The following is a 22,558-nucleotide window of genomic DNA, read 5'->3' as shown; positions in this document are numbered from 1 at the left end:
ACGCTCGAGTGTTTTTTGACAGAGCTCACGGCCCAATACATGATCATGTAGTTAGAGTTGTAAGAGATTTGACATTTGCGATTGACAAGTTGCTACCGTGGCCTGTCCTTGGATTTTCCATCAGATCTACTCAGTTTAGAGTCACAGCAATGCATAACCTCCCCAGCTCCACAGTCTTCCAAATATAGTCACTTCTGGTTGCAAAAAAGCAAAATGGCAACAGCCATGGTGCCAAACTCGAGGTTTCAAACCACTGGGTGACATCATAGTGACCAATATTTGTCACTTGTCACTTAGCGTGAAACACAGTTGTAATGGTTAAGAGGCAAATGTGTCTGTTCTGTTGGGCGGAGTAGTAAAAAATACATCTGAAATGTGTCCTTTGTACATCACACTTCTTTGAATAGTGTGTTATTGAGCAAGAGCTTTTTAAGATTTATGGTAGTCCCACTGTAACTGTAGTGTTATTTGTCACTGGGATGCTGCAGTAGCCAGTTGCTATTTGGCCTCTGTCAGCTGAGAAAGACTCTACAAAGGACCAGAAACCGGCTAGGGGGCCCTTGACTCCCCTCTGCTCCAGCATGCTGTTGCTGTAGTTGTTGTGGTGGCTGTGGGACAAACTGTTTTGAATAACGAATGCAGTGGAGAGCACCAGGTGTCACATGTGTCATATCAGAAAAGCCAGCGAAAAGAGGGCTTGACGTCCCTGCTGGTTCCGATGACGTACAGGTCTGTGTGTCACCACAGCCCGGCCTGGTCTGGGCTCTTGGCCTGCGTGGATATGCAGTATTTTAGATGGCTCATACCTGCCAGCTTTGTCGTCTCGCTGTGTGTCTGCGAGTATGCGAGCTAAATCGTGTCGACTGTATGTCTCTGAGCTTCTCCTTACAGTGTTTGCGTCAGACTGCTCCCGTCTGTTCTGACTTACAGTTCCTCAGAGCGAAGGGTCCAGAAGGGAGCCATAATTTCAAGATATACGTTTGTATTTAAGGGAAAGAAAAACTCAACGGTTTTATGTGGAAGGAATGTTCCCCTCCTTCTTCTGCCTTATATCTCCACTCACCGTCTCTCTGGTTTTTTAATTTCAGTCCAGATTCTTCTATAGCAGCATCATTTTAATGTTCACCCTGTTATCTACATCTGTGCTCGCCTCGTGCAGTCCAGTCTGTTCTCTCTCACATATTTCTGTCAAACCTCTCTTTTGCTTGCGCCTCGTTCCTGTCAGAGCAAGACTGTGATTTTAAATGTTCTCTCACTGTGGTCACAGTTCATTTTTATTCTGCCCACTTTCTTAAATTACTTGAATGAGATCAAAGAGAAGCGTTTTCATTTCAGATGATCGTATCAGACTTTATGCAGATGAAGGCCTAGCACATATTTTACAGGCTGTGACGCTGTTCAAGTTTCACATTCACACTGGAATCATTTTATCATTAAAATGAGCTGAGTGAAGACTGAAAGGCGGTTTAATGTTTACAAAGGAATTTAATTTGTCTTGAATGAAAACAGGTGGTGCGTGTCACATATTCTTCTTCCTCCAGTCAACGAGACATCCACTCTGGATTTGTTTTTGTCAGAAAAGTCTGTGTGTGCGTGCATGTATACGTGTCCCTCTGTTCAAGTGATGTTAGTGTATCTGTACAAGGGATAAAAAATATTAAGAATTGTATTGTTACAAGGGATATAAAATGGCCATGACTATAGTTACTATAAATACACTGATAAATAACAAAGAATGGCAGAGTGACAACATTGTGAACATTTGGCCTGAGTAGAATCACACCTCTTAAATTACCTTTCACAAATAAAGCCAAAGATATTTACATACCAAAGCCAGCTCAGCCACATGCACATTGGACAAGCGCACTGTTGCACGAGTTCATTTTCTGTTGGGGTTGAAGGAAACCCCAGAAGTCCAGACAAAACCCAGAAACAAGTAGACAGTAGGTTTAACAAGGCCTGTCCTCTTAATTGCTTGATTGTCAGGTGTTCTAACTGGCAACACACCTTAAAATTACATCATTTTTATGATACCAAGGTCAAACATCCCAGTACATCAAATACCTTTTGGTAAAGCCAACATTACTTTCAATAAGTCACCATTAGCTGCTCAGAAGAAATCTCATGTCTTCAGTTAAATGATCATTTCCCTTTATTGCATACTGAGTTTCAACGGGAGTGAGCAAAGCCACGTTTCTATCACAGGAACTTTCCCCAGGGACTAGGAACCTTTTAAGGAAGTCAGTGCGTTTCCACTGCAGGGACCAGGGTCTAAATTAAATTCCCGGGACATTTTTCGTCCCCGCTCGGGGGGTAGGACTTTCCAAAAGCACAGGAACTTTTGGGGATGGAGTGTACAGCGTTGAACATATCTGAGCATTTTATTTCATTTTTCTGCATCTACAAACCAATTTGTTTTTTCTTCTGTGTGTTCAAATCAAAATGGAGTTACAGAAGCAAGCATGCGACAGACCAGCAACGATAGTTACTGTAATCACATGCAAAATTAACATCACTTTTTCATATGTCAGCAGACTGATTTGCCTAATATCTATCATAATATCATAATACATAATATATCAGGTCCTTGAACTGCAGTGGAAACACAGACTGCGATGGACTAAAGGAACATTTTAGTTCCTTGAAAAATAGTTCCTGGGACTAAAAGTTCAGAGCACTTTGGGTGGAAACGCAGCTTAGGATAGGACGCTTGAGAGTAATGCTTAATGGTCCTGTGGAGCTTTCCCATTGCTTTCCAGATGGAAAGGCAGAGGAAGGCAGTTACTGAGGGAGGGCAATAGCATTAGTCTTCATCCCAAAGTTCGAGTCAAATTGGGCCACTGCGCAGACTGTGGGAGTCTCTATTGTCAAATGCCACTGTCTCTTCCTTCTTTGTCTTTTACAAGGCACTGTTGTACGCTGGCAGGGATTCCTGGTTCTGCCTTTCCAGTATTTGCTTGCGGGTAGATAAAGATAAGGAAGGAAACTGAGGTGCATTTGAAGGGAACCCCAGTCGGAGGTTTCAGTCGATCGGTCGAATCATGAGGCGGGCTGACTTGAGCGAGTAGAAACCTCCTCCGTATTCTGCCCAGAAGATTCCATCCTGGAATTTGCTGCGGTAAACTCCCCCGCTGTACCATACACCATTCAGGTTGGTCTGACCACAAGCGTTGTACCACCAGCCACCCTTATGGAAGTGGGCGCAGTTACCTAGCAGAGAGGGATACAGCATCATAAAACAAGGTGAGTGTGGTGGACAGACAGAGGAGGAGCTTGCACTCTGGGGCTTCATCACACTTGTGCTACTATAAGAAATCAGAAAACATCCTCCCCTACCAGAAAATGCGTCCTTGTCACGATCAAGCGTGGTGAAATATTTGCCGTTGTGGCTGCTGAAGGAGTCCCCAGCGTTGCCCTGGTAGGTGCCGAGCCTCAGCCGATAGCCCTCGCTCTCTGACTCCACGTGGAAGCTGCTGTACTCGGCGTACACCTTCTTCCCTGTCCAGTCCTCCAGCTCTATCATCAGCTTGTAGTCACCCTGTTTCCCCAGGTTGTAGATATTGTCCAGCCCAAGCCAGTGTTCACCGTCTATGTTTCCAAAACCTTTCTGCAGGAGACAAGCGTCACAGCATGTTCTTATGTTTTTTCAGTTGTGGTTCATGTTAAAATGTCATTGCAGACCAAAAAAGTGCAGAATTGATGTGAGTTAGTCCACTCGGTGGGTTAGCTCACTGGTGAAAGAACTTATCTCTTTTTATTCTGTGGTCAGTGGAGGCCAATCATGTCCAAAAAACACAAGCTGTAAAGCAGAGTGTTGAGTTTAAAGGAGCCTGGTGGCATATCAAGTGGAATGAAATCAAATCGGCTTCCTGTTGAGACGATAATGTGTTGGACGTTTGTGATCTGTGGTTTGTCACTCGAGATGATGACTGAATGGCAGGGATGGTGGCGATTTGGCCGCAGTTGGACGGAGAGTTGAATACAGCGAATGCACATTTCTGTCCCTGATCCAAACAGCAAGTAAATATTGAATTTTAAATCACATTTTATGACTGAGAGAAAAACTCTTGCCTTTTACAGAGAAAACTGGAAGGCCAGTAATTTTTGTCCGGCTGTTTGACTTTTTTAAATTTTTTTATAAAAACAGTGTCTCTTCCTCTCTGTCCGGGTGAGGATGAAGCCATCATTTTCACTGGGGTTGAGCTGTATTTCCTTCTCAGCCCACTGCAGATCTGATGTGCGTGTATTTGTATGTAGGTCCCTGGCTGGAGTTCTTGGCTGTGATTTCAGTGAGAGTAAATCCACCGTTAAGCTGTTTACATTGACGGAGCAAGTACTTGCTTATTGGCCCCAGAATGAACTGCTGAGACTGGGTCACAAAGGAAAAGCTTTAACTGCCGCTCTCTCATTATTTTCTCATTAAACCCTCCCTTTACCCTACCAAACCTAATGGTCCTTATTCAATGAATGCGTTCACTAAACCTACCTTGTAGTTCTCCCAGTTCCGGAAGAAGTTCACAGAGCCGTCCCTCCTCCTTTGCAACACGGTCCATCCTCCATTGTCGAGGCCGTGTTCACACCAGGCTTGGATCAGCCGCTCGCTGCCGTCTGTCTTAAGCAAGTACATCCCACTGGTGGTGTGGCCCGCCTGTCGCACCTGGTAACAGTCCCTGAAGGGACCTGCGGTTGGAAAAATGGTTGATTAAAAAAGAGGAAGATCCGCAAAAAACGGGTTGAGTAGAGATGTTAGTAGTGGAGCTGATTTAAAGTGTTTGATATGTAAATGCCATATCTCCATTTACTTTAATAGGTGATAATACTTCAATAACTTCGTCTCACTTCATCCAGCTACAACAATAGGTCCAGTATTAGCCTTGGGGCAAAATAAAAATGTTGAAATGAGTTATACCAGCTGCTAAAAAGCAGGAAATGACCACATAACAAGAAAGCATAAATAGCATACCCTTTATCTTCTGCTAGTGATTCATGATTCCTACTAAAATCATCCATTGCTCGAGTTGCAATCAGTTTTAGCCCCCCTCAACAAATATAACATACTGCGGCTTGAACTGAACAGCATGTCTTTGTTTTTTTATTGCATATGTAGAAGTCATCATCATCAGTCTAGAGACTCTAGACAGTAGACAAGAGAAGAGGGGAGAGAAAGCCGGGAAGGATCGTTTGTTAGACCCCATGGTTTGAGGGGATGTACTGCATCATTGTGGCCACATTCTTTGGAAAATATCTCCTTTAGCTCAGACCATCCAAACATCCTGCAGCCTCGAGTTACACAAACATGCATGTGCACACCTAAATTATTATGTGTATATTGACCCAGGTTTAGTCATCAAATGAAGCCGTGTGGTAGCACTGCACCCAAAGCTGAAGCTGCTCAACCTAAACCCTGCATATTTCCTCTGTTTTCCCCAGTGAGAATATGTATTAAACCAGCATGAACACCGGCATTGTGTGGGGGCCTCCAGGGCCTAAAGGTCCATGGAAGACGGTTTTCTTAGCCGAGTGTAGGAGCACATAGGGACCAGTGTAATGCCTCAACACAGATCTCTGAAACTGCCTGTCACAAGCTTGTGTTTTTCTAGTGATGAAGATACGTCTTCATCAGACCTGTCAGGGAGGGGGTTCTCTACTTTATCCCCCCATTCTCTTTTTTTTACAGATTCTCATTAGTTTCTGCTAACAGAGTTTTAATTAGCTGAGGTTCAAAATAAATGGAGTCATGAAGCTACAGTGGATTAGGGCTCAACTAGACCAAACTGTAGTCAGGCAGTGTGTATTTACAGAGCAGTCAACCTACATGGAACTGGACCTGTTACTGGTCTTTGCTGGCTGGGTTTTCCACTGAGGGTTTACTCATTTTATTTTCTTATTTAGACACTCACTATCTGTTGAAGAGGATACATTCATCCTTGTACATTTAACTAAATGAAAGGAAGTCATAGCGCATCTCATTTGAATTTATCACAGGAGAAGAAGAACCCATCTTTATTACTAGGAATTGGGTAAATGTTTTTTAATGATGAGAGGCAGAAATATTTGGGAATGAGTTTTTCTTTTCCTGAAAAGTAAATGGTGAAAGATGATGTTTCGGCCACCAAAGCAAAAACGATCCGCATCTGGCTCTCCGTTGTTTTTCTTGGTTGTCGATAAACTAGAGGTGTCCAGATTGTGAGATTTGTTTCAGTCCTGGACAAAAACGAGATTGTGGCAGTCTGTGAAAGCAGTGGCTTAATGCTGAACACTTCAACTATAATACAGATGGGGCTTGTGGAATAACCATGAGGAGACTCGTCTTTTTTGTAAGTGGAGTCCTTCTACCTCCTCCAGCCCATTTTTCCCCATGATTAACATGTCATTATCATTATTAGTGCTTAATGCGGGCTGTAGGTGTTAGCTCAGTGTTCTGAGGAGAGCCTTGTTTCACTCAGACCGCTTCCTGGAGGATCAAGATTTGACATTTGAAAACCTCCTGACAAAACTGGCAAAATCAGACACTTTGGATTGAGTATACACTTGACATTATATATAAACACTAACCCTAGTGTTACAAGACTATTAGAAGATTACACTGTAGTATTGACATCGCAGGACCAGTAAGCTAATTTTGAATTAGCAATGCAATGATTTATGAGCTAACCTTTGTATGCTAATATGCTAAATGGTACATTCATTTTTCTCTGATGGAAAGTAGCAAGACAGTGTTTATATCTTTAATTTGAGTCTTTAAGTGTCAGATTTAACCAGAGGTATCAGATTTAATCAGATATGGGAGAAAGTGTTCCCCACTCGGTTCTTATGCAAACCATGTGGTTGTCACCTTACAACACTAAATTACCCTGCTGTCAGTATTTTTTTTATTCCCCTTCTTATCGGTCCAATGTCTGAGGGATGTTATGAATGATTTCATCTTGTCACCATCTGGTTGTATAACCCCTGTCAGCATTCCCTGCCATAGTCTAATTGCCAGTCAAAATACAACATCCCTGACCAATTTTTAGGAGCCATTTCCAAGTAGCATTCCAACCTTGCAAATTGGTTTCATATTGGAGATGATCTTGCTCAGATGTTGGAATTAGCAAATCCCTGTGAGAAACCCACAGAGGAGCCTACTCTATGTGAGAGGATTTTATCTGATTTGACGGGTTTGTCTCGGGGCTGACACTTGGTGGACGAGTCCATCAGATGTGTGCTCTGTTTGTTCATACTATGCCCTTTATTTCTTGCATACACTGGATGTAAATCTGACTAATGCCTTGCAGTCAGTATATATTCCTGTGCTCTGGAGTGTTTTTAATACTGTTCAGACAGACCTAATCCACAACCTGCTAATTTAGTACATATGCTTAGTACAGTGCAGCCAATACAGACGGCCAAGTGGGAATCATAGGAATGTATGATTTCACTGCCTCTGTAGCATGCCAAGGACGAGCCAACTGTGCCTCAGCAATAAGTGTTTCGAGACATTAAGTTTTGCGGTCCTTCGCTAATTTTACTTTAGTAGTTGTGTGTACAATTAATTGAACAATTGCTAAGTAACTGACAAGTACTTAAAAGGACATTTTGTCATTATTCCTTCCCTTAAAAACTCATTGGAGTCCTGATTATTTCACAGTATGCATAAAAATTGGTACATACCCTCAGAGGTAAGTGTTCCCTGTGGGGGCGGAGGGTCAATTCCAAGTGGGCTTGCAGTAGGGGAGTCCATGCGCGATCCTCTGGGATAGGCCCGGTTGTTATTGTCCCTCTGTATCTCATTAGTGAAACGATTGTTAACTGGGATATTCTGTGGCACCACCTGTACCAGCGGGGGAACTACGGGCAGCTCGCTGCGTCCCAGTGTCCTCAGACACTGCTCCTCCAGTGCGGTGATGAGAATAGACTGATTGTTGACCACCCCGGCCATTGTGGCAAAGCGGGCCTCCAGCTCCTTGTACCTTGAAGCCAGTCGCATCATCTCAGAGGTCACATTGAGGACGCGGTTCTCCAGCTGGGCCAGCTCCAGAGAGTTGTCTCTTTTCCTGATGATCTCATGCAGCAGCTGCATATAGAGCTGGGTCACCCTGGAGTTCATGTTTCTGCTCTCTTTCCGCAGCAGCTTCATCTCATTCACCAAGTTACCATCCACATCCACCACCAGCTGCAGCGTCTCAATCTCACGCCGCTGTTTGTTGAGCACCTCCCGCACATCTGCGATGTCCATACGGGTCACTCTGTCCTTGTCTGGCTCAGGGCCTGTGGTGCTGGCACAGATTGGACCTGATGACAGACGTGAATGATTTAGAAGATTACCAAGAAGCTCTTTGGATTTTTAGAAAAGCAACGGATGGTTCAATGAAGACAGACATATGATGAATAACTTAACGTTTGAGACAAGAAGAAGTTTTCCTTTGAACCTGTAATTCTCTGCTCAGGGACAAGGAAGGTGTAGGAACACTTTTTGGCATCAGGGTCGATGGGGGCTCTTTTACTCCTGTGGAGAGATGGCTCTCTGATCCTCCGGGCTTCTCTGGAGCTCCTGCAGTGACTTTCCTCCCAGAGGGAGAGGCAGAGCAGAGCGCACAGGCTCCACATCAGCCCCTGCATTGCTGCTGCCTGCTTGGATGGATAGATGGACAGCTACTGGTTCTCCCCCCAGGGCCTCCCTGCAAGAATTCAAGATGTTGAGATCTGGGACTCTGAAACAGACACTTTATTTGTTTGTGCAGGCTCACAAAAGGAATGTAAACAGTAGAGGTGTTGATTGTATCCTGCTCCAGACCCGAGGAACCTACTGCCATGAGATTTTAATGAGAAGGTATTTGACACTTTTTCAAATATTCACAGACAATCGGGAATAGTTGAGAAAGGTGTGCAGTAGCAGAGTTGTCAAGTCATTGTTCCGCATAGCATTGTTTGTGTGGAAAGATTGAAAGAGAGAACACATTTGCTTTCCAGCCCACGGGACGAGGTCTGCTTTCTGTCTCAGCCTGTTCCCCTGCTGACAGACACCCCATTTTTCTGCGTTCCTGTTGGTTTTCTTCCCTGTTAAGAGTTCTGCTCTGTGCCTGCTGGCTGTGCTTTATCTTTGATACCTGCCCGTACTCTTACTTCATCTTCTTAACTCTGGAAATGAGATTATTTTTTTCTCTGGCAAACTTTCATCTCCTTGTCTTGCATAATGTCTACCTCAAGTATCTTTTTCAACTGCATGAACAGTTCCACCAACTCTTTTTAGAAATCCAGGAACTTTTCAGCATGTTGACTACAGGAACCTTTTGTTTCTGCCCCCCAAACACTCTCTGCCCTTAAGTATAATCAGATAACTCAGTAACTCAGGGCCTGCAGAGCTTAAGGGCTGATTTGTCCGACACAAGGTATGCGACTACTACAGTCGTGGAGAGCATTCAGACTTTCAAACAACAGGCGTCGTCAATATTAGGAGAAGGATGGGAATATCCTGTTTATGTTTACTTCAAACTTTAAAATACTCTCTTTGCTTCTTGTTATAGGCATATTGCTTCACCTTTGTTTTTAGTCTCCTGTTCTACACCTGCATCTTTACAACACTGATCTAAGCACCAGCTACTGATTTATTTCCTGAGTTTATGCCCTATTATTCTAAGTATTTTGGTCCAAAAGGTTTCTAAGAGGGTTGAAGACCTCCCTTCCTGCTTAGAGATCTGACCTGTGTCAACAGTGTTTTCCTACTTGCACAGTGTCCCCCCTCCCCAAAGTAAAACACACTGACCCCTGATTCCGATTCAGTTTTCTGTTGGACACGTTACATACACTCGCTGCTCCGTGTGGCTCCATGCATCCAACAGGAACGTTTAGTGGGAGGTGGTATTTGTGTTACACTTGAAAGATTTCACAAAGGCCCTCACACAGACGGTCACTGCAGGGGTGTTAGAGGAATGCAGGAAAACAGTTTGTGCAGGCTTGTCTTCAGCCCTGCCTGATTTGAAGGGTGACTGCTGGCACTTCTTGCTTGTCCCTGCTGATTCTAGTTCTGTTTCTCATCAATGAAAAAGCACAACAATACACACACACAGACGTACACACTACTCCATTTAACACTCTGGCCCGGGCCTGAGCAAGGCCAACACTGTCTAGCCCTTCTTATCCACTCCATCACTCTCCAGTCGGTCGATACTCAGTGCCACATCATTAAGTACTACCTCCACCCTGAAACTCAGGCCCTGTGTGTCTCCCATATGACGCCATTGTGGTTCTTCAAGAATTCTGGCAATTCTGTCACTTGGAGCAGTGTCGAGAGGGGGACAGGATTACAGCTAGCAGCTAACAGATCTGTAGTTTGTGCGCGAACTCTTGCCGGTAATGCGTAAGCTCTATGTCCACATGTATGATTGAGTGCTGTGTGTGCATGACTATCCAGAGACATTATTCATTTTCATGGTTGTGCTTTTTTCCAGCAGCCGGTGCGCCTGACAGCGCAACCAGGTACTGTATCCTTGCTGACCTCAGTGAGAGCTGCTAATGGCTTTAACAGCAGCATCAGCAGTATCACTTCTCATGTGTGTCTTCTCTTCCAAACTATGACTGGCTTTCCACCATTGCTTTGAGCTCCATTAAGTGTCCTTATTCAGCATCATCTACAGTCAGCTACATGCTCCCTAAGCGTGAACAGGACGGGCAACACTGCAGCTCATCCATCAGCTCTCGCCTCCCTCATTTCCCATCTTGTTCTTGTCATCCTTTTCCCTCTTTGCCCTCCTTTCTGACTCTCTCCTGTCTTCTGGAGCCTGGTTTCCTCTTGGGCGGCGGTTCTGCGTACTTTCAGGGAACCACAGCATATCAAAGACATTCCAGGGAACGTGGAGGGGTCACCAGTGTGTCGTGAAGGTACAAGGTTTACAGTGTTTCCTCAGAAAAGGTAGAGCAGATACTTTTTTCTACCGCAACAAACCGAAACTAAGCACTGCTGAAGCGTTCAGGGACTTGGTATCTGTTGAGCAGAAATCATAAAGTGCTCACCTCTGGGAGTAATTCATTATGCATGCAGATATGCCATCACATACTGTGGTTGCAGTCTGTGTGTTTTTGTTGTAGAATGGAAGCTGAGAGTTTGACCTAGACGTGACGAAGGGGCAGTTTTAATATATCACATTTGCACCAATCTGGGCAGCTGGTCGACTTGACCAGCTGCAGTATATTGGTTCAGCAGACATGGAATGGGCCATCATTCCACCAATGGCTCATATCCAGCTCTTGGGATTCAACAACAAAAGAAGCGGCACATAAGAACAGTCCACACATGCCTGACTAGAGCTCGCATGGATGTTTCTCAGCGGACTACACTTAATCCTCCAGATTGACCATGCCTTTAACTTACAATGGAAACATTTCCTTAATATATGTATGTGCATTTTTCTGACAAGTTGATAGAAGCTCAGTGCACCACAGCACATGCACCATGTGTATTGTTTTATTTCCAAAAGTTTACGTTTGGCTCACTTGTGCAAGTACTGCACGTCTGCGGTAGTGCGCCTCAGCATGCACGAACAATGTTCCCTCACATGTTTCTAAATCTTGAGTATAATTTAGCTGGAAATGCTTTGTGAGGTGCTTCAGAGAAATGTTGCTTACAGTCAGAACCTACAAGAGCACAGAGCAATTGTGCACGGATAATACGGAGACCAAACAATGGAAGGAGATGAAGCGCGGCGGGCTGAAACAAAGCACAAAGATTTAAAAGGATAGCGCAGACAGTATTAGATTAAAGATGGAAGAGACTAATATTGGTAGAAAGTGGGTCATGGCCCTTCCTCCCTTCCTGACCAGGCATCATGAACATAACTCGAGGCAGAGCCGCGCTTGGATGAATTATTCATATTCCTTTTTTAGTCTTGACAAATTTTCACCCTTTTCTCTGCCTGTTCCTTTCCATTTAATTACTTTGCTCTCTGTATAAACCCCTCCTCCTAACTTTCCTTCCATTTTTGGATACTTTCCTTCCTCTTTGATTTCTCTGTTTTGTGTTCCTTCCCCTCTTTTCTCTTCAGGGCTTTTTGTTACAGCTAAATCACTTAAGCAGCAGATTGCAGAGGCGTATGAAAGTCATGCACTCTAAGCAGTACAGCAAATAATAATGATTGAAACTAATTTTCTCCTTAATATAAATGGGATTTATTAAATTTCTTGTTGGCTCAGCTGTACCAAAAACAGCTCTTGTATTCCATAACATTTGTGTGAAACCAGTGTGTGTTAGAGAGGATTGGCAGCGGGCCTCTAATTCCACCTTCCTTATATTTTGGCAACAGTATGAGCTTCGTAAGTCCTCCTAAGGGCACTGCGGGGTCCTCACCCCACTTACAGTTATTAACAGTCAGGAGACGTACGTGCGGCTTTTTAATTGTCCTCACTCCCCGCTGTCTGTCTCTGTCTGAGCTATGGTTTCATTTGTTTTCATGGTAGTTATTGGAACAGTCTAAGGATAGATGCCATTTATAGGTCACTGACTTCCTTTGCTCCTCTTACCACATGCTCCTTCATCCAACTGGGAATCATTTTCAGTTGAAAAAGACACAATCATGTTACTGTTGAAGCCCATTAAACCGACTCCGTCCTCTTCTATAGGCAAACTATCAGATGGACCATGTGCTGTACGCCTGCAGGTCTTGCTGTACTGTATATTTTGCTTGTGGTTTTGTTCTCATTGTTTGTTGTCTCATTACAGGTTAAGCTTGTGCCGTTTTACAGCTCTTTGACTTGAGCAGTAGAGGCCCGAGGCTTTGGTTTATTTATCTAATAATTCTTAAAGAGCTTAGTGCTGTGCTGACATATACCTGGACTGCTTTATGCACACAAACACACACGGTTATTTTTCTCCACACACACACAAAAAGTGCAAAGTGCTGTCAGCTATGCCCCTGGCTTTGCTCACTGTGATCATCAGCTCCGCGGTGATGTCCCATGTTGTCGGTTGACTCAATAAAGCCCACAGCTGACTAACTATTTCCGATTTGGTTTGGCTTTCTTTGATAGTGTTCACCCCACACGCACTCTGGAGGTGTGTGGATACAGCGCAGACGCTGGCTTTCGTCTGCCCTGGCTTTCTGTGTAGGAGTTGCTGTTGTACACGAATGGTGATTAGCTTTGTGCTTGAGTAAGAAACATAAATACTTCTTTTCTGCATGTCGTCAGAGAGGAAATGACCAGAGAACTCATTAAGCAAGGCTGCTGCTTATGTTACTGCCAGACAGGAACAATTTGTTTTGCCGTGTTGGTTAAACAGCATAATGGATGTTGGTTGTTTCCTCAGAAGGACAGCCATATGTCACACTTGTGGCTTCAGGTTACTCTGTGTGTATTGGCACAAATCTTCCTGGAAGCAGACGTCATGTTGTGATCCGAGCCAAGGCGAACTGCTTCATAAACAACTGGTATAAACTGATTCCATGGAAAATTGGCTCGCTGCAGGTGTCTCTGATGAATCCCATTAAAGCCACTATCATACAGTATTTATTATACTTGTAACACACTCGGTTTCCTGTTTATGAGGTAGACCCAACTAAAACCAATGCAGTGCAATGCAACAGTCCTGCAGTAAATCCACCTTCGAAACCACAAAGTACATCCTCCAGAATGACCTTACACCTCTCAACACCTCTCTCAAACAGTTTCATTAAAAGCTGAACTTCATGACCGTCGTGAAGGTAGACTTTATTGCACAAGTGTGTACATCATATATAACAGAGTCTAAGAAGACAGTAGCACAGGAAGTCAGATAATCACACTTGATAGTTTCTGTCTCTCCTGATGCTTTGCGCTATATAAACACAAGCTGGAAGAATCTCTTGTGACGATCTGCTAGTACATTTGGTAGAGTGCACTGGACTGTTCATGCATGTATGTAGGTAAGAAACATGAACTAGAGCTCATGAGAGTGTGAAATTAAGATTCAGGCTGTTCAGGCTTTTGACTGACTGTTGTGTGGGTTTCAGAGCTCCTGGTCAGTGTGTCTCCTGCAGTGATTTACCAGTTCTGATGTGTCACTCTGTAAGCTGATGGATTGCAGTTCAACAAACGGGGGAGAAAGACTTGGACAAAATGTATTTAGATTTCATAGCCAGTGTATTTCCCAGTCTCAAAATCCCCAACTTCCACTCCCCCATCTGGTCCTCAGACTTTCCCACAGCCAGTCCAAAATGCCCTAAAACACACAACACATCATCACTGGTCAGAAGAAAGAGAGAAAAGTGAAATCAAAAGGGGATGAGCGGAGGAGAGGAGAGGGTTTGGATTTGGAGAGTAGCAACAATAAACAGCAGCACTGTTTTACATGACAACATGGAGCTGAGCCAGCTCTGCTGTTGGTGCACAGCCAGAGACTGACTTCCTCCGAGCATCCCCTCCGTACATGATGTCACCAGCCACCGATTCTGTCAACGGAGCCGAGTGACATGGCCACTCACACACTCAAAGACACATAATTCACTTAGTGCTCGCTAAAACAATAGATTCCAGAGCCACGGGAGGGAAACGGCAGAGAAACCATCTAACTAGATTGAAATAAAGGATCCAGTTGAAAAGAGAGCAAAGAAATAGCAATGATGTGAGGTTATCAAGGACAGGGGGTGGAGAGGTGCACGCAGCGTGAGTGGATAAGCAGTAAAAGTACTGACATTATGAAACACAGTGAAAACAAAACAACAGCACAAAACAGTGCAAACCACAACAAGGAAAATCATAAAAGCCTCGTCAACAAAACTGAAGACACCATCCAGAGATTAAATACTGCTACCACAGCGCCATAGGAAACACACTGTGGCACAGTATTAATGTGTTGTTTTATATCTCCTCATAAAACAGCACATACTGGAAATATTTAAAGGCAAATCAAGGCAGATAAAAAGAGCTAGAACGGGATTTTCTCTGCATGTATAACTTGAGCTTGTAATTGGGGCTGGAGCCTCAGCCTCCCTCTAGAGGTAAAAAAAAAATGAAGGATGAGGTGGAAAAACGAAGACGCTGTGTTAGATTAAGTGGTTGTATTTAGGAAGACATTAGCCTGTGGTTAGAATAAAACCAGCCCAATAAAAACCCCCAGAAGTGGCTCTGGCTTCTTACTTTCTAGCTACTGACTTGTCCACCTTCATGACGCTATATTGCTGAGAAGAGAGCCCCCAAAAACTCCCTGAGGCCCCACGGCGCCCATCTGTTTTCCCTCTTCTATAGTGAAACTCTAAACATGTGGGCTGATGTTGGGGTCAGAGGTCTATATGTGGGATTAGGGTGCAGCCCCACCCTTCCTCTACCCACCCCCCCACCCCCACAACCCCTGCAATCAATCGGCCTTTGTGGAAAACAGGTTCCCCCTCTTCCTCCTTTGGCACAACACACACATAAATGCACAAACACGCCATTCTTATGTTGGGGGACAGTTCACATGAGGCCGTCCCTCTCCATCTGTCATACCGTGTCAAGATAAGGACTCCCCCCCCCCCCCCCCCCATCACAGAAGCCTGCCGCTCGCCACCAACGCAACCCTCGCATTGATGTGTGCAGGCGTAATTATTAATTCTTGCATAACAAAATCCCAGCAGGTGACATCATCTTAAAGTGGTGCCTTCCCCACTACTTTATCACCCTGGCTGACAGATGAGCTGTTACCTTGCCCGCTCAGGTGGCGTTTCTCGCTGATTAAACTAAACTCGTAAAGTGATGCTTGGCTTTGAGCGAACGCGTGCTGCCGCTAAGGTTTCGGGCATTAGAGCAGAGCCGCAGGAGGGTCAGGGGAGAGAGGAGAGCCGGGAGGAGCGGCTGTAAAAATGTTATAGCGTTTGTATAAATGTTTGTTTGGCTGGACGGTGTCAATTTCCAGATTTAGGAGATTACTCGCAGCCACTCATGCTCTTTTCTTGGTTTTATATCTCCTCTGAGGCACACCTCACCTTAAGCTCATACCTCCACATGCTTTCTATTAGTTGAATCAGCGAGGAAGAACACGGAAATTCACACACACACACAAACACACACGCAGCAGAACACACTCATCGCCCACTGGCTCTACTTGGTTGCATGCCTCCACTTCTCTTGTGTGCTTGTCCGCCCTCCTGGCTGACCTCCTCCTTCCTATGGTGACCTGTCCATTCAACTGTGTCCAAGCTCTCATTAGGGGGATTCTAAATGAGCTTCAATCCGCAGCCAGAGACTTTTCTTTGAATTCTTCCACATTCTTCTTTTCTTTTGTAATTTCTGTTATTCTTCAGCAGCGCTACAGGCAGCCTTGTGGCTCGTAATGTCGGTTCGAGTTTGAAGAATGTGTCCGGCTTGTTCTGCTGTGGTTGGTTAACCGCACGTGGTCACCGCAGCCAAAGAGCAGACCGGTGTGTGTTATCTGGGTCTGCTTCTATGTGTTTTACTGATAAGATCAGCTGAGCTGTCCACTGCAAATCTGCGTCTGTGAAGGGTTCGCACACAGCCTTCGGTCAAATACTGAGATACGATTGGCCGCATGCCCATCGCCCAGAAAGCACATTTGGCTGGTGCTGGCTAAGTGAGCCATCAATCTCCTGCTGAGTTACAACATAGTCTGTGACGGGACGGCCCGGGGAGGGCAGCAGTTTACTGGCTCTGACAGCCTACCGTGCACCACCTGACCGCGATTTATTGGCTTGTCCCGGGAGTTTTAAAAACTTTAAGTAGGAAAGACATCAAAAAAAAAAGTCCGTTGTGTTTTACAGTCTGGTGTGAGGGTCAGGAGAGTGGTTACGCTATGTGTGGATTGGTTGTAATGACCCGTTTAAGGCCAGTCCACCATGCACCCGGGTTCAGGTGAAGGAGGGCCAAGCGCTGCCGCTCCAGCACGGAATGTTCTGGATGTTTCTCAGGCAGCTGCTCCCTCCTTCTCTTTGTCTTTCTTAGATTTCTTTCGTCCTTTCCAGGCTGACTTATTGGAGGTATTGATATGATGATTTATTGCTCCACGGGAAAAACCAGCAAGCTCATGAAATGTTTGCTTAGTCCTTTGCCATTCCCTCATTTTTTGCCTTCTTCCTCAAGGAGGAGCTCTGAGTGTGTGTGTGTGTGTGTGTGTGTGTGTGTGTGTGTGTGAGTCTGTGTGTGTGTGTGTGTGTGTGTGTGTGTGTGTGTGTGTGTGTGTGTGTGTGTGTGTGTGTGTGTGTGTGTGTGTTCAGCACTGTCCTCTCCTCTCATGGTCGTTTACAACATTCACAGATGTGGCTTTTCTTAGAGAACAGAATATTTTCCACAGATCCCACCAACAGACCAGGACATAAGTGAAAACATTTGGGGATAATTGTGAGTTGGTGATATGGAAGTGCACCACATTGATGTTGTTAGTGCTCAAAGCTTTTGCTATCATGGCAAGGTTGCAACTGAACTGTTTTGTAGACGGGGTGCGTTTGATAGAGGATGTGGTTAAGGTTGGATTACACTGCATCATTGTTATTTTTCCCCCTAACACAACCTCGTGAAAGAAACTCGTCCTCTCTTAGAAACTACAACGTCTTTTCTGTGCGCCTCCACGTGATCTCACGACCCCCATGTGTAATGAGGAGTAGCATGTGCTGAGAGAATGTCACCACCTTGTTAGGTGTAATATTACTGACATAACCCCCTATTCCACCAGGTTAGCTCCATCCCTGCACCCCCCTCCCGTTAGCGGCCGGGCTCAGATGGTGCTGTATTAGGAAACCAAAAGCCAAAAAAATAAACAAGCCTGGCCCCGGAGCTCAAATCTCTCCATCTGATCAGATCAGTCTCCCTCAAGTGTTTAGCTGGAATGCCCTACTTTTCTTTCTCCTCTCTGCTCCGCTCCCCTCTTTGGCTTTCTGTTTCTCTTCAGGTCAGGCACAGTGTAATTTTTAAATCAGGTTTAACAGGCGGGGGTGTTTCTCCACGTTACATCTAAAAGAAACCACTGATGAAAAAGTGTTTTTCTTTACGTTGTTTTATTAAAACGTCCCCTCAGCACAATCACCACCCGCTGTCCTTAAATCATCCCCGTGTTTTGCCTACACTAATGGCATCCCACGCGTCCCTCTCCTGGTCTCTCATACAGTAGGTCACTCGGGGCAGCTCATACAGTAGGTGTTGAATGTATGGACATGTACAGTTCTCGGCGTGCTGTACATGGTATATCCCAGGCCTCAGACTCCAGAGGAAAAGCAAAAAAGCGTTGCTAAATGTTTCTGTCTGCAGCCGGAGCCTCCAGTCACGAAACGTCCTAACCTCTTCAACCTCTCAGCCAGAGCTCTCACAGCTGCTCTGACACACACACACACACACACACACACACACACACACACACGCACACACACACTGTCATGCCGGCACACACACTCACACACACTCCAAAAAACAAACTTTGAAACAGAAGGAAATTACCTTTTTGTTACCAGCAGTGGGGGTGTGTTTCCTGCAGTTATAGTTTCACGTGTGTCTTGTATTGTGTCTTCACCGGGCTGCAGTGCTCAGGACTCATCTCTGTCTCTCTGTCTCTCTTTGTCCCAGTCCTCTGAGGTGCTCCACTCACTCCCTCTGTCCTGCAGCTGAAAATCACAATATAAGCTCTCTTTCTGCCAAGGCCCCACTTCCCCAAAGATGTGCTCCTCCCTGTGGACTCAGCTGTCCTGGGGCATGGTTCAATAGCCGGCCACCTCAACAGACTGAGCTCTGACGACTGATGCCTTGAGTTTTTCACAAAGGATGGGGGAGACCAGAAGGAGGGGAGGGAAGGAGGAAGAGAGGGGAGGAGAAGGGGGATGAGGGTGTGGGAGTTTGAGATTGCCTTTTTTTTTTTCTTCCTCTGTTTTTTTGGGAGTGGCCCGGCCTACTTCTGATGTCACTCTGATGGAAAAAAGACAGAAAAAGAGAATAACAGAGCTGCCTCATTAAGTTTCCCATCCTCAACTATGACCTTCATGGTTCTTGTGTAGAAGAAGTGAGTCGAGTGGAAGGAAAGGAGGCCTGCTTGACTTCAGAAGTGTTTTCGCTGAGTCTGAGGCGCAGACACAAGCTGCTTTGACCCCTTTCTTCTTTGATTACAACCGGCAGTTCCCCTCCCCTTTTGCTTTCTCCTTTCGCAGTAGGAAGAGCTGATTGTAATGCTGCTGAGGTTTCTGAGCAGCTTCCTGTAGAGCTTCAGCTGTGTCGAGCAGGAGAAAAAGGAAGGCACACAAAATTGGTTTGTCCCTGGAGCAAAATCCTCCAGGTGTAGCCCGAGCTTGTCTGCTCTTTTCTTGCTCCTTATCACCGCTGTCGTTTGCGTTAGTGTGTGTCATGGACAGATGTGTGTTTTCTGCGCTGAAATATTTGGAAGATCTCATTCAGATAAGGGGTTAAAGGAGCAGATAGAAGATGATGTTTTCACCATACTTTGTGACCACATTTCCTCCCTCCTGCCCTCACGTTTCTCATTCGAGCCTCTTTTCATACAAGTTTTGCCACATGTTAACGCATACAAAGCGCCTATGTATGCTAACCACAGGTCCTCTGAGCGTGCATCTGGCTGTGGGTGTTCCAGACAGTATGGATTTGTGCATGACTAACTGCTGTTATCCCTGACAAGCTCTCAGAAGAGCGGCCACAGCGGTTAAGCCTCCAGGATCCCTCTCTTCCTCCTCTTCTCCCCATCTCTCAGTTTCCCCCTTTACAGCTGCGTCTCCAAACGCTTGTAAGTGCGACTAATGCTCGCAGCGTCTCTCTGATTCTAATCAGATGGCGTTGTGTTGGTGTGTTTGTATGCTATCATTAGAGCCAGGTTATGGCCCTTTTATCAACTGGATCTGGTCCTGCAGTACTGTTTTCATTGTTTATTTGTGCATCTGTGTTTAGACTCTGCATGCACAGTGATTTCCACAGAAAATGACTTCCACAGATTTGAGGAAGGTGGGGTATGGAGGTGTCATGTTAGTCTACTGTGTGATAACTTTTCTTACATCTGCACTCAATCTCGACGCTGGCGTGTGAGAGAAACATTGAGCAAGAGAGAGAGGAGAATTTAAGGAAAGGCACATCATCGGTTCACTTCTGAAGATTGTTAATCTCCATTTTCAGAATGTTGGGAAGCTGCTAGTGGGTGTTTCTCTGAATGTTAATATTTATGTAATGAGGGATTATGATCCTCAGGTCTGCCAAAAAGAGGCAAGGAGAGAGCAAACGGGGAGGAAAGAGAAGTGGCCTTGAGTTGGAAAGGCTGAAGAGAATCAGTCATCCACTCAAGACACTTATTTAGATCCATGGGAGTTTGTGCAGGGTTCTTACTCCCCTCTGTTTCGGCCCTTGTGATATGAAACAAGCGGTGTGTGATTACCAGCTGGTCTCCACATCAACAAATCCGCAGCTGCGTTGCACCATGCATTTGTGGAAATCTGGCCCTTTTACGACGTCCAGCCTTGTTTGCGTCTGCGTGTTTGCTTTCTAATGAGCAGGCAGGAAAAGCCTCGTTCCCCGGTGGTGTTGATATTTAACACCTCCCACAGATGGATGCTGTCCTCGTTCGGCTCGCATCGGGGCCTTCAACTCGCTAAAGGCTGACAGCGTGAGGGAAGGGGTTTGCGTTTCTCGTGGTGTGATGTGACACGTCTTTTCCTGTCTGCTGCTTCTTTTCAGGGATGTACCTGTCCGATCTGACGTATATAGACTCGGCCTACCCCTCCACAGGCAGCATACTGGAGAACGAACAGAGATCAAACCTGATGAATAACATTCTCCGAATCATATCGGACCTGCAGAGATCCTGTACCTACGGTGAGCTTCGACACACACACACACAGTCACACATTTACTCATGGGATGACAGTGTGGGATAGAAGTATCTGAGGAACTCCTCAGTGTGCTCTGAGACCTGTAGCCCTCACATTGTTATAATGAAAATGATGATGGGAATAATAATAAACTTTATTTATGTAGAACCTCTCCAGAACACATTCACAAAGCGCTTTACAGTAAAAACAGAACACATTTAAGAAAAGAAAGAAAATTAGTTGCCAACTATTCTGATACTTGATTAATAATTGCAGTCAAGTTTCAAGCAGCAATGTCAAACATTTGCTGTTTCCAGCTTCTTAAATGTAAGGAATTTCTGATAATACATGAATAGTCTTTGGGTTTTGGACTGTTGGCCAAAAGAAGCAATTTAAAGACTTATGAGGAGCATTTTTCATACGACATCTTACAGCCTAAACGACTAATCGATCACATGAACACGCTTATGCTAATGTTTGTCTCTGCCTCTTTCAGATATACCAGTGTTGCCTCATGTACAGAAGTATCTCAACTCAGTCAGGTATATCGAGGAGCTGCAGAAGTTTGTGGAGGACGACAATTACAAGTAAGAAACGAAAGAATACACTGTAGATACAAACAGCCACCGATGACCAACTCAAACAGCTCCATATAATTATTAATGTGATGAGAAAATCACAGAGGATGAATTCAAGCTGATGGATCCGTCACTGCTCTTTATTTAGGCTGTCACAGAAGATTGAGCCAGGCACCAGCACGCCGCGAGCAAACGCCTCCAAAGAGGATCTTGTCGGTGAGTCGGACGTAAAGTGTTCAATCAAATCAAACCCGTTTTATCATCTCTTTCCGTTCTTCCTGGCCTATAAATCTGCCCTTCCCTCCCACTCTCACCTACAGGCCAGGAAGCATCAGCATCTCCTCTCTGCGGCCGTAAATGTACGATAGCAGCTGAAGGCACCAAAGTCCCGGCCACGCCGCCCTCACCCAGGAACCTGCTGCCGTACGGACACAGGAAGTGCCACAGCCTGGGCTACAAGTCAGTTTTTGTGTTAGATGATGATGAAGATGAGGGCTTGAAAAACATTTAGAAAACTGTGTTATGAAGCAAAAATACTTACCTCTTTGTTTTTGTCCTTCACGCCTTATCCCTCTGCCCCTGCTGTGCTCTGTGCTCACATAGTTTTATCCATAAGATGAATACCGTAGAGTTTAAAAGTGCTACGTTCCCCAACGCTGGTTCTCGCCATCTGCTGGACGACAGCGTGATGGAGAGCCACAGTCCCACCCGTGGACAAGCAGAGAGCTCGACTCTGTCCAGCGGTATTTCACTCGGTAAGACATACACATGTATACATCTGACCGTGACGCACAGTTCATATCTTCAGTGTCATGTTGTGTAATTTTTGGTGATGATTTGTATGTGTGTCCAGGGAGCAGCGAGGGCTCTGAGCTCAGTGAAGAGGTGTCTTGGCCAGCGTTTGAGAGGTAAGGCTATTACGTCCGTGTCTGCGGTGCTTTTTTCATCACTTCCACATGCAAGATCATAAAAATACCCCCACCCCAGATGTGATTGTATAATTTTCAAAGCTCAGGCCTGGTCAAGCCACAGTCATGCAAAATGATCTGCCATTAAAACTCACACACAAAAGCCCTGCCCAGCCTTGCTTTTAGCCTTGCAGCCAGGGCCCCGTCACGCCTCATCCTTCCACCGCTGCTCTCCGATGCTTCCGCTTCTCCGGCAGCCTGAAATCTATGAAGTGCTTAATATTCAAATCCCCTAACCAGTAGTCCCACTGTGCCAACAAGTGTGCACACTCCCAAAGTCTGA

The 22,558-nt window shown here is 45.2% G+C and overlaps 2 protein-coding genes across 7 annotated transcripts in view; one reads left to right on the top strand and one right to left on the bottom strand.

The window, feature by feature from the left end:
* The window catches only part of ralgps2 (Ral GEF with PH domain and SH3 binding motif 2), a 188,538-nt gene that overhangs the window by 40,703 nt on the left and 125,277 nt on the right, over positions 1–22,558 (top strand). For all 6 annotated transcript variants that reach the window (XR_011602106.1, XM_070960350.1, XM_070960345.1 and 3 more), the window contains exons 10-15: positions 20,596–20,733; positions 21,226–21,316; positions 21,456–21,523; positions 21,628–21,766; positions 21,911–22,062; positions 22,161–22,215. Coding sequence is in view for 5 of the 6 variants with exons in the window: in XM_070960350.1 (XP_070816451.1) it covers positions 20,596–20,733; positions 21,226–21,316; positions 21,456–21,523; positions 21,628–21,766; positions 21,911–22,062; positions 22,161–22,215 (643 nt within the window). In the remaining variant the exon portion in view is untranslated. The remainder of the gene's footprint in view (positions 1–20,595; positions 20,734–21,225; positions 21,317–21,455; positions 21,524–21,627; positions 21,767–21,910; positions 22,063–22,160; positions 22,216–22,558) is intronic.
* Positions 1,450–18,666, bottom strand: angptl1a (angiopoietin-like 1a). Its single transcript, XM_070961616.1, has 6 exons — positions 18,370–18,666; positions 8,412–8,660; positions 7,654–8,274; positions 4,487–4,680; positions 3,337–3,607; positions 1,450–3,210 (listed from the first exon to the last, which is right to left on the bottom strand). Exons 2-6 carry the CDS (start codon positions 8,599–8,601, stop codon positions 3,023–3,025), a joined length of 1,464 nt encoding a protein of 487 aa, XP_070817717.1. The 5' UTR covers positions 8,602–8,660; positions 18,370–18,666; the 3' UTR covers positions 1,450–3,022.

The sequence above is a fragment of the Chaetodon trifascialis genome, chromosome 4, assembly GCF_039877785.1.
Source record: "Chaetodon trifascialis isolate fChaTrf1 chromosome 4, fChaTrf1.hap1, whole genome shotgun sequence".
NCBI classification, from domain to species: domain Eukaryota; kingdom Metazoa; phylum Chordata; class Actinopteri; order Chaetodontiformes; family Chaetodontidae; genus Chaetodon; species Chaetodon trifascialis.
This window is presented reverse-complemented; position numbering and strand designations above follow the sequence as displayed.

Excerpts from the sequence above, each read along its gene's own strand:
- angptl1a (XM_070961616.1), bottom strand. The coding sequence starts at position 8,601 with ATGCAGGGGCTGATGTGGAGCCTGTGCGCTCTGCTCTGCCTCTCCCTC. Across the intron at positions 8,275-8,411 it reads CCCTGAGCAGAGAATTACAG|GTCCAATCTGTGCCAGCACC; the intron begins GTTCAAAGGAAA and ends GTCTGTCATCAG. Across the intron at positions 4,681-7,653 it reads GGGAACACTTACCTCTGAGG|GTCCCTTCAGGGACTGTTAC; the intron begins GTATGTACCAAT and ends TTCCAACCGCAG.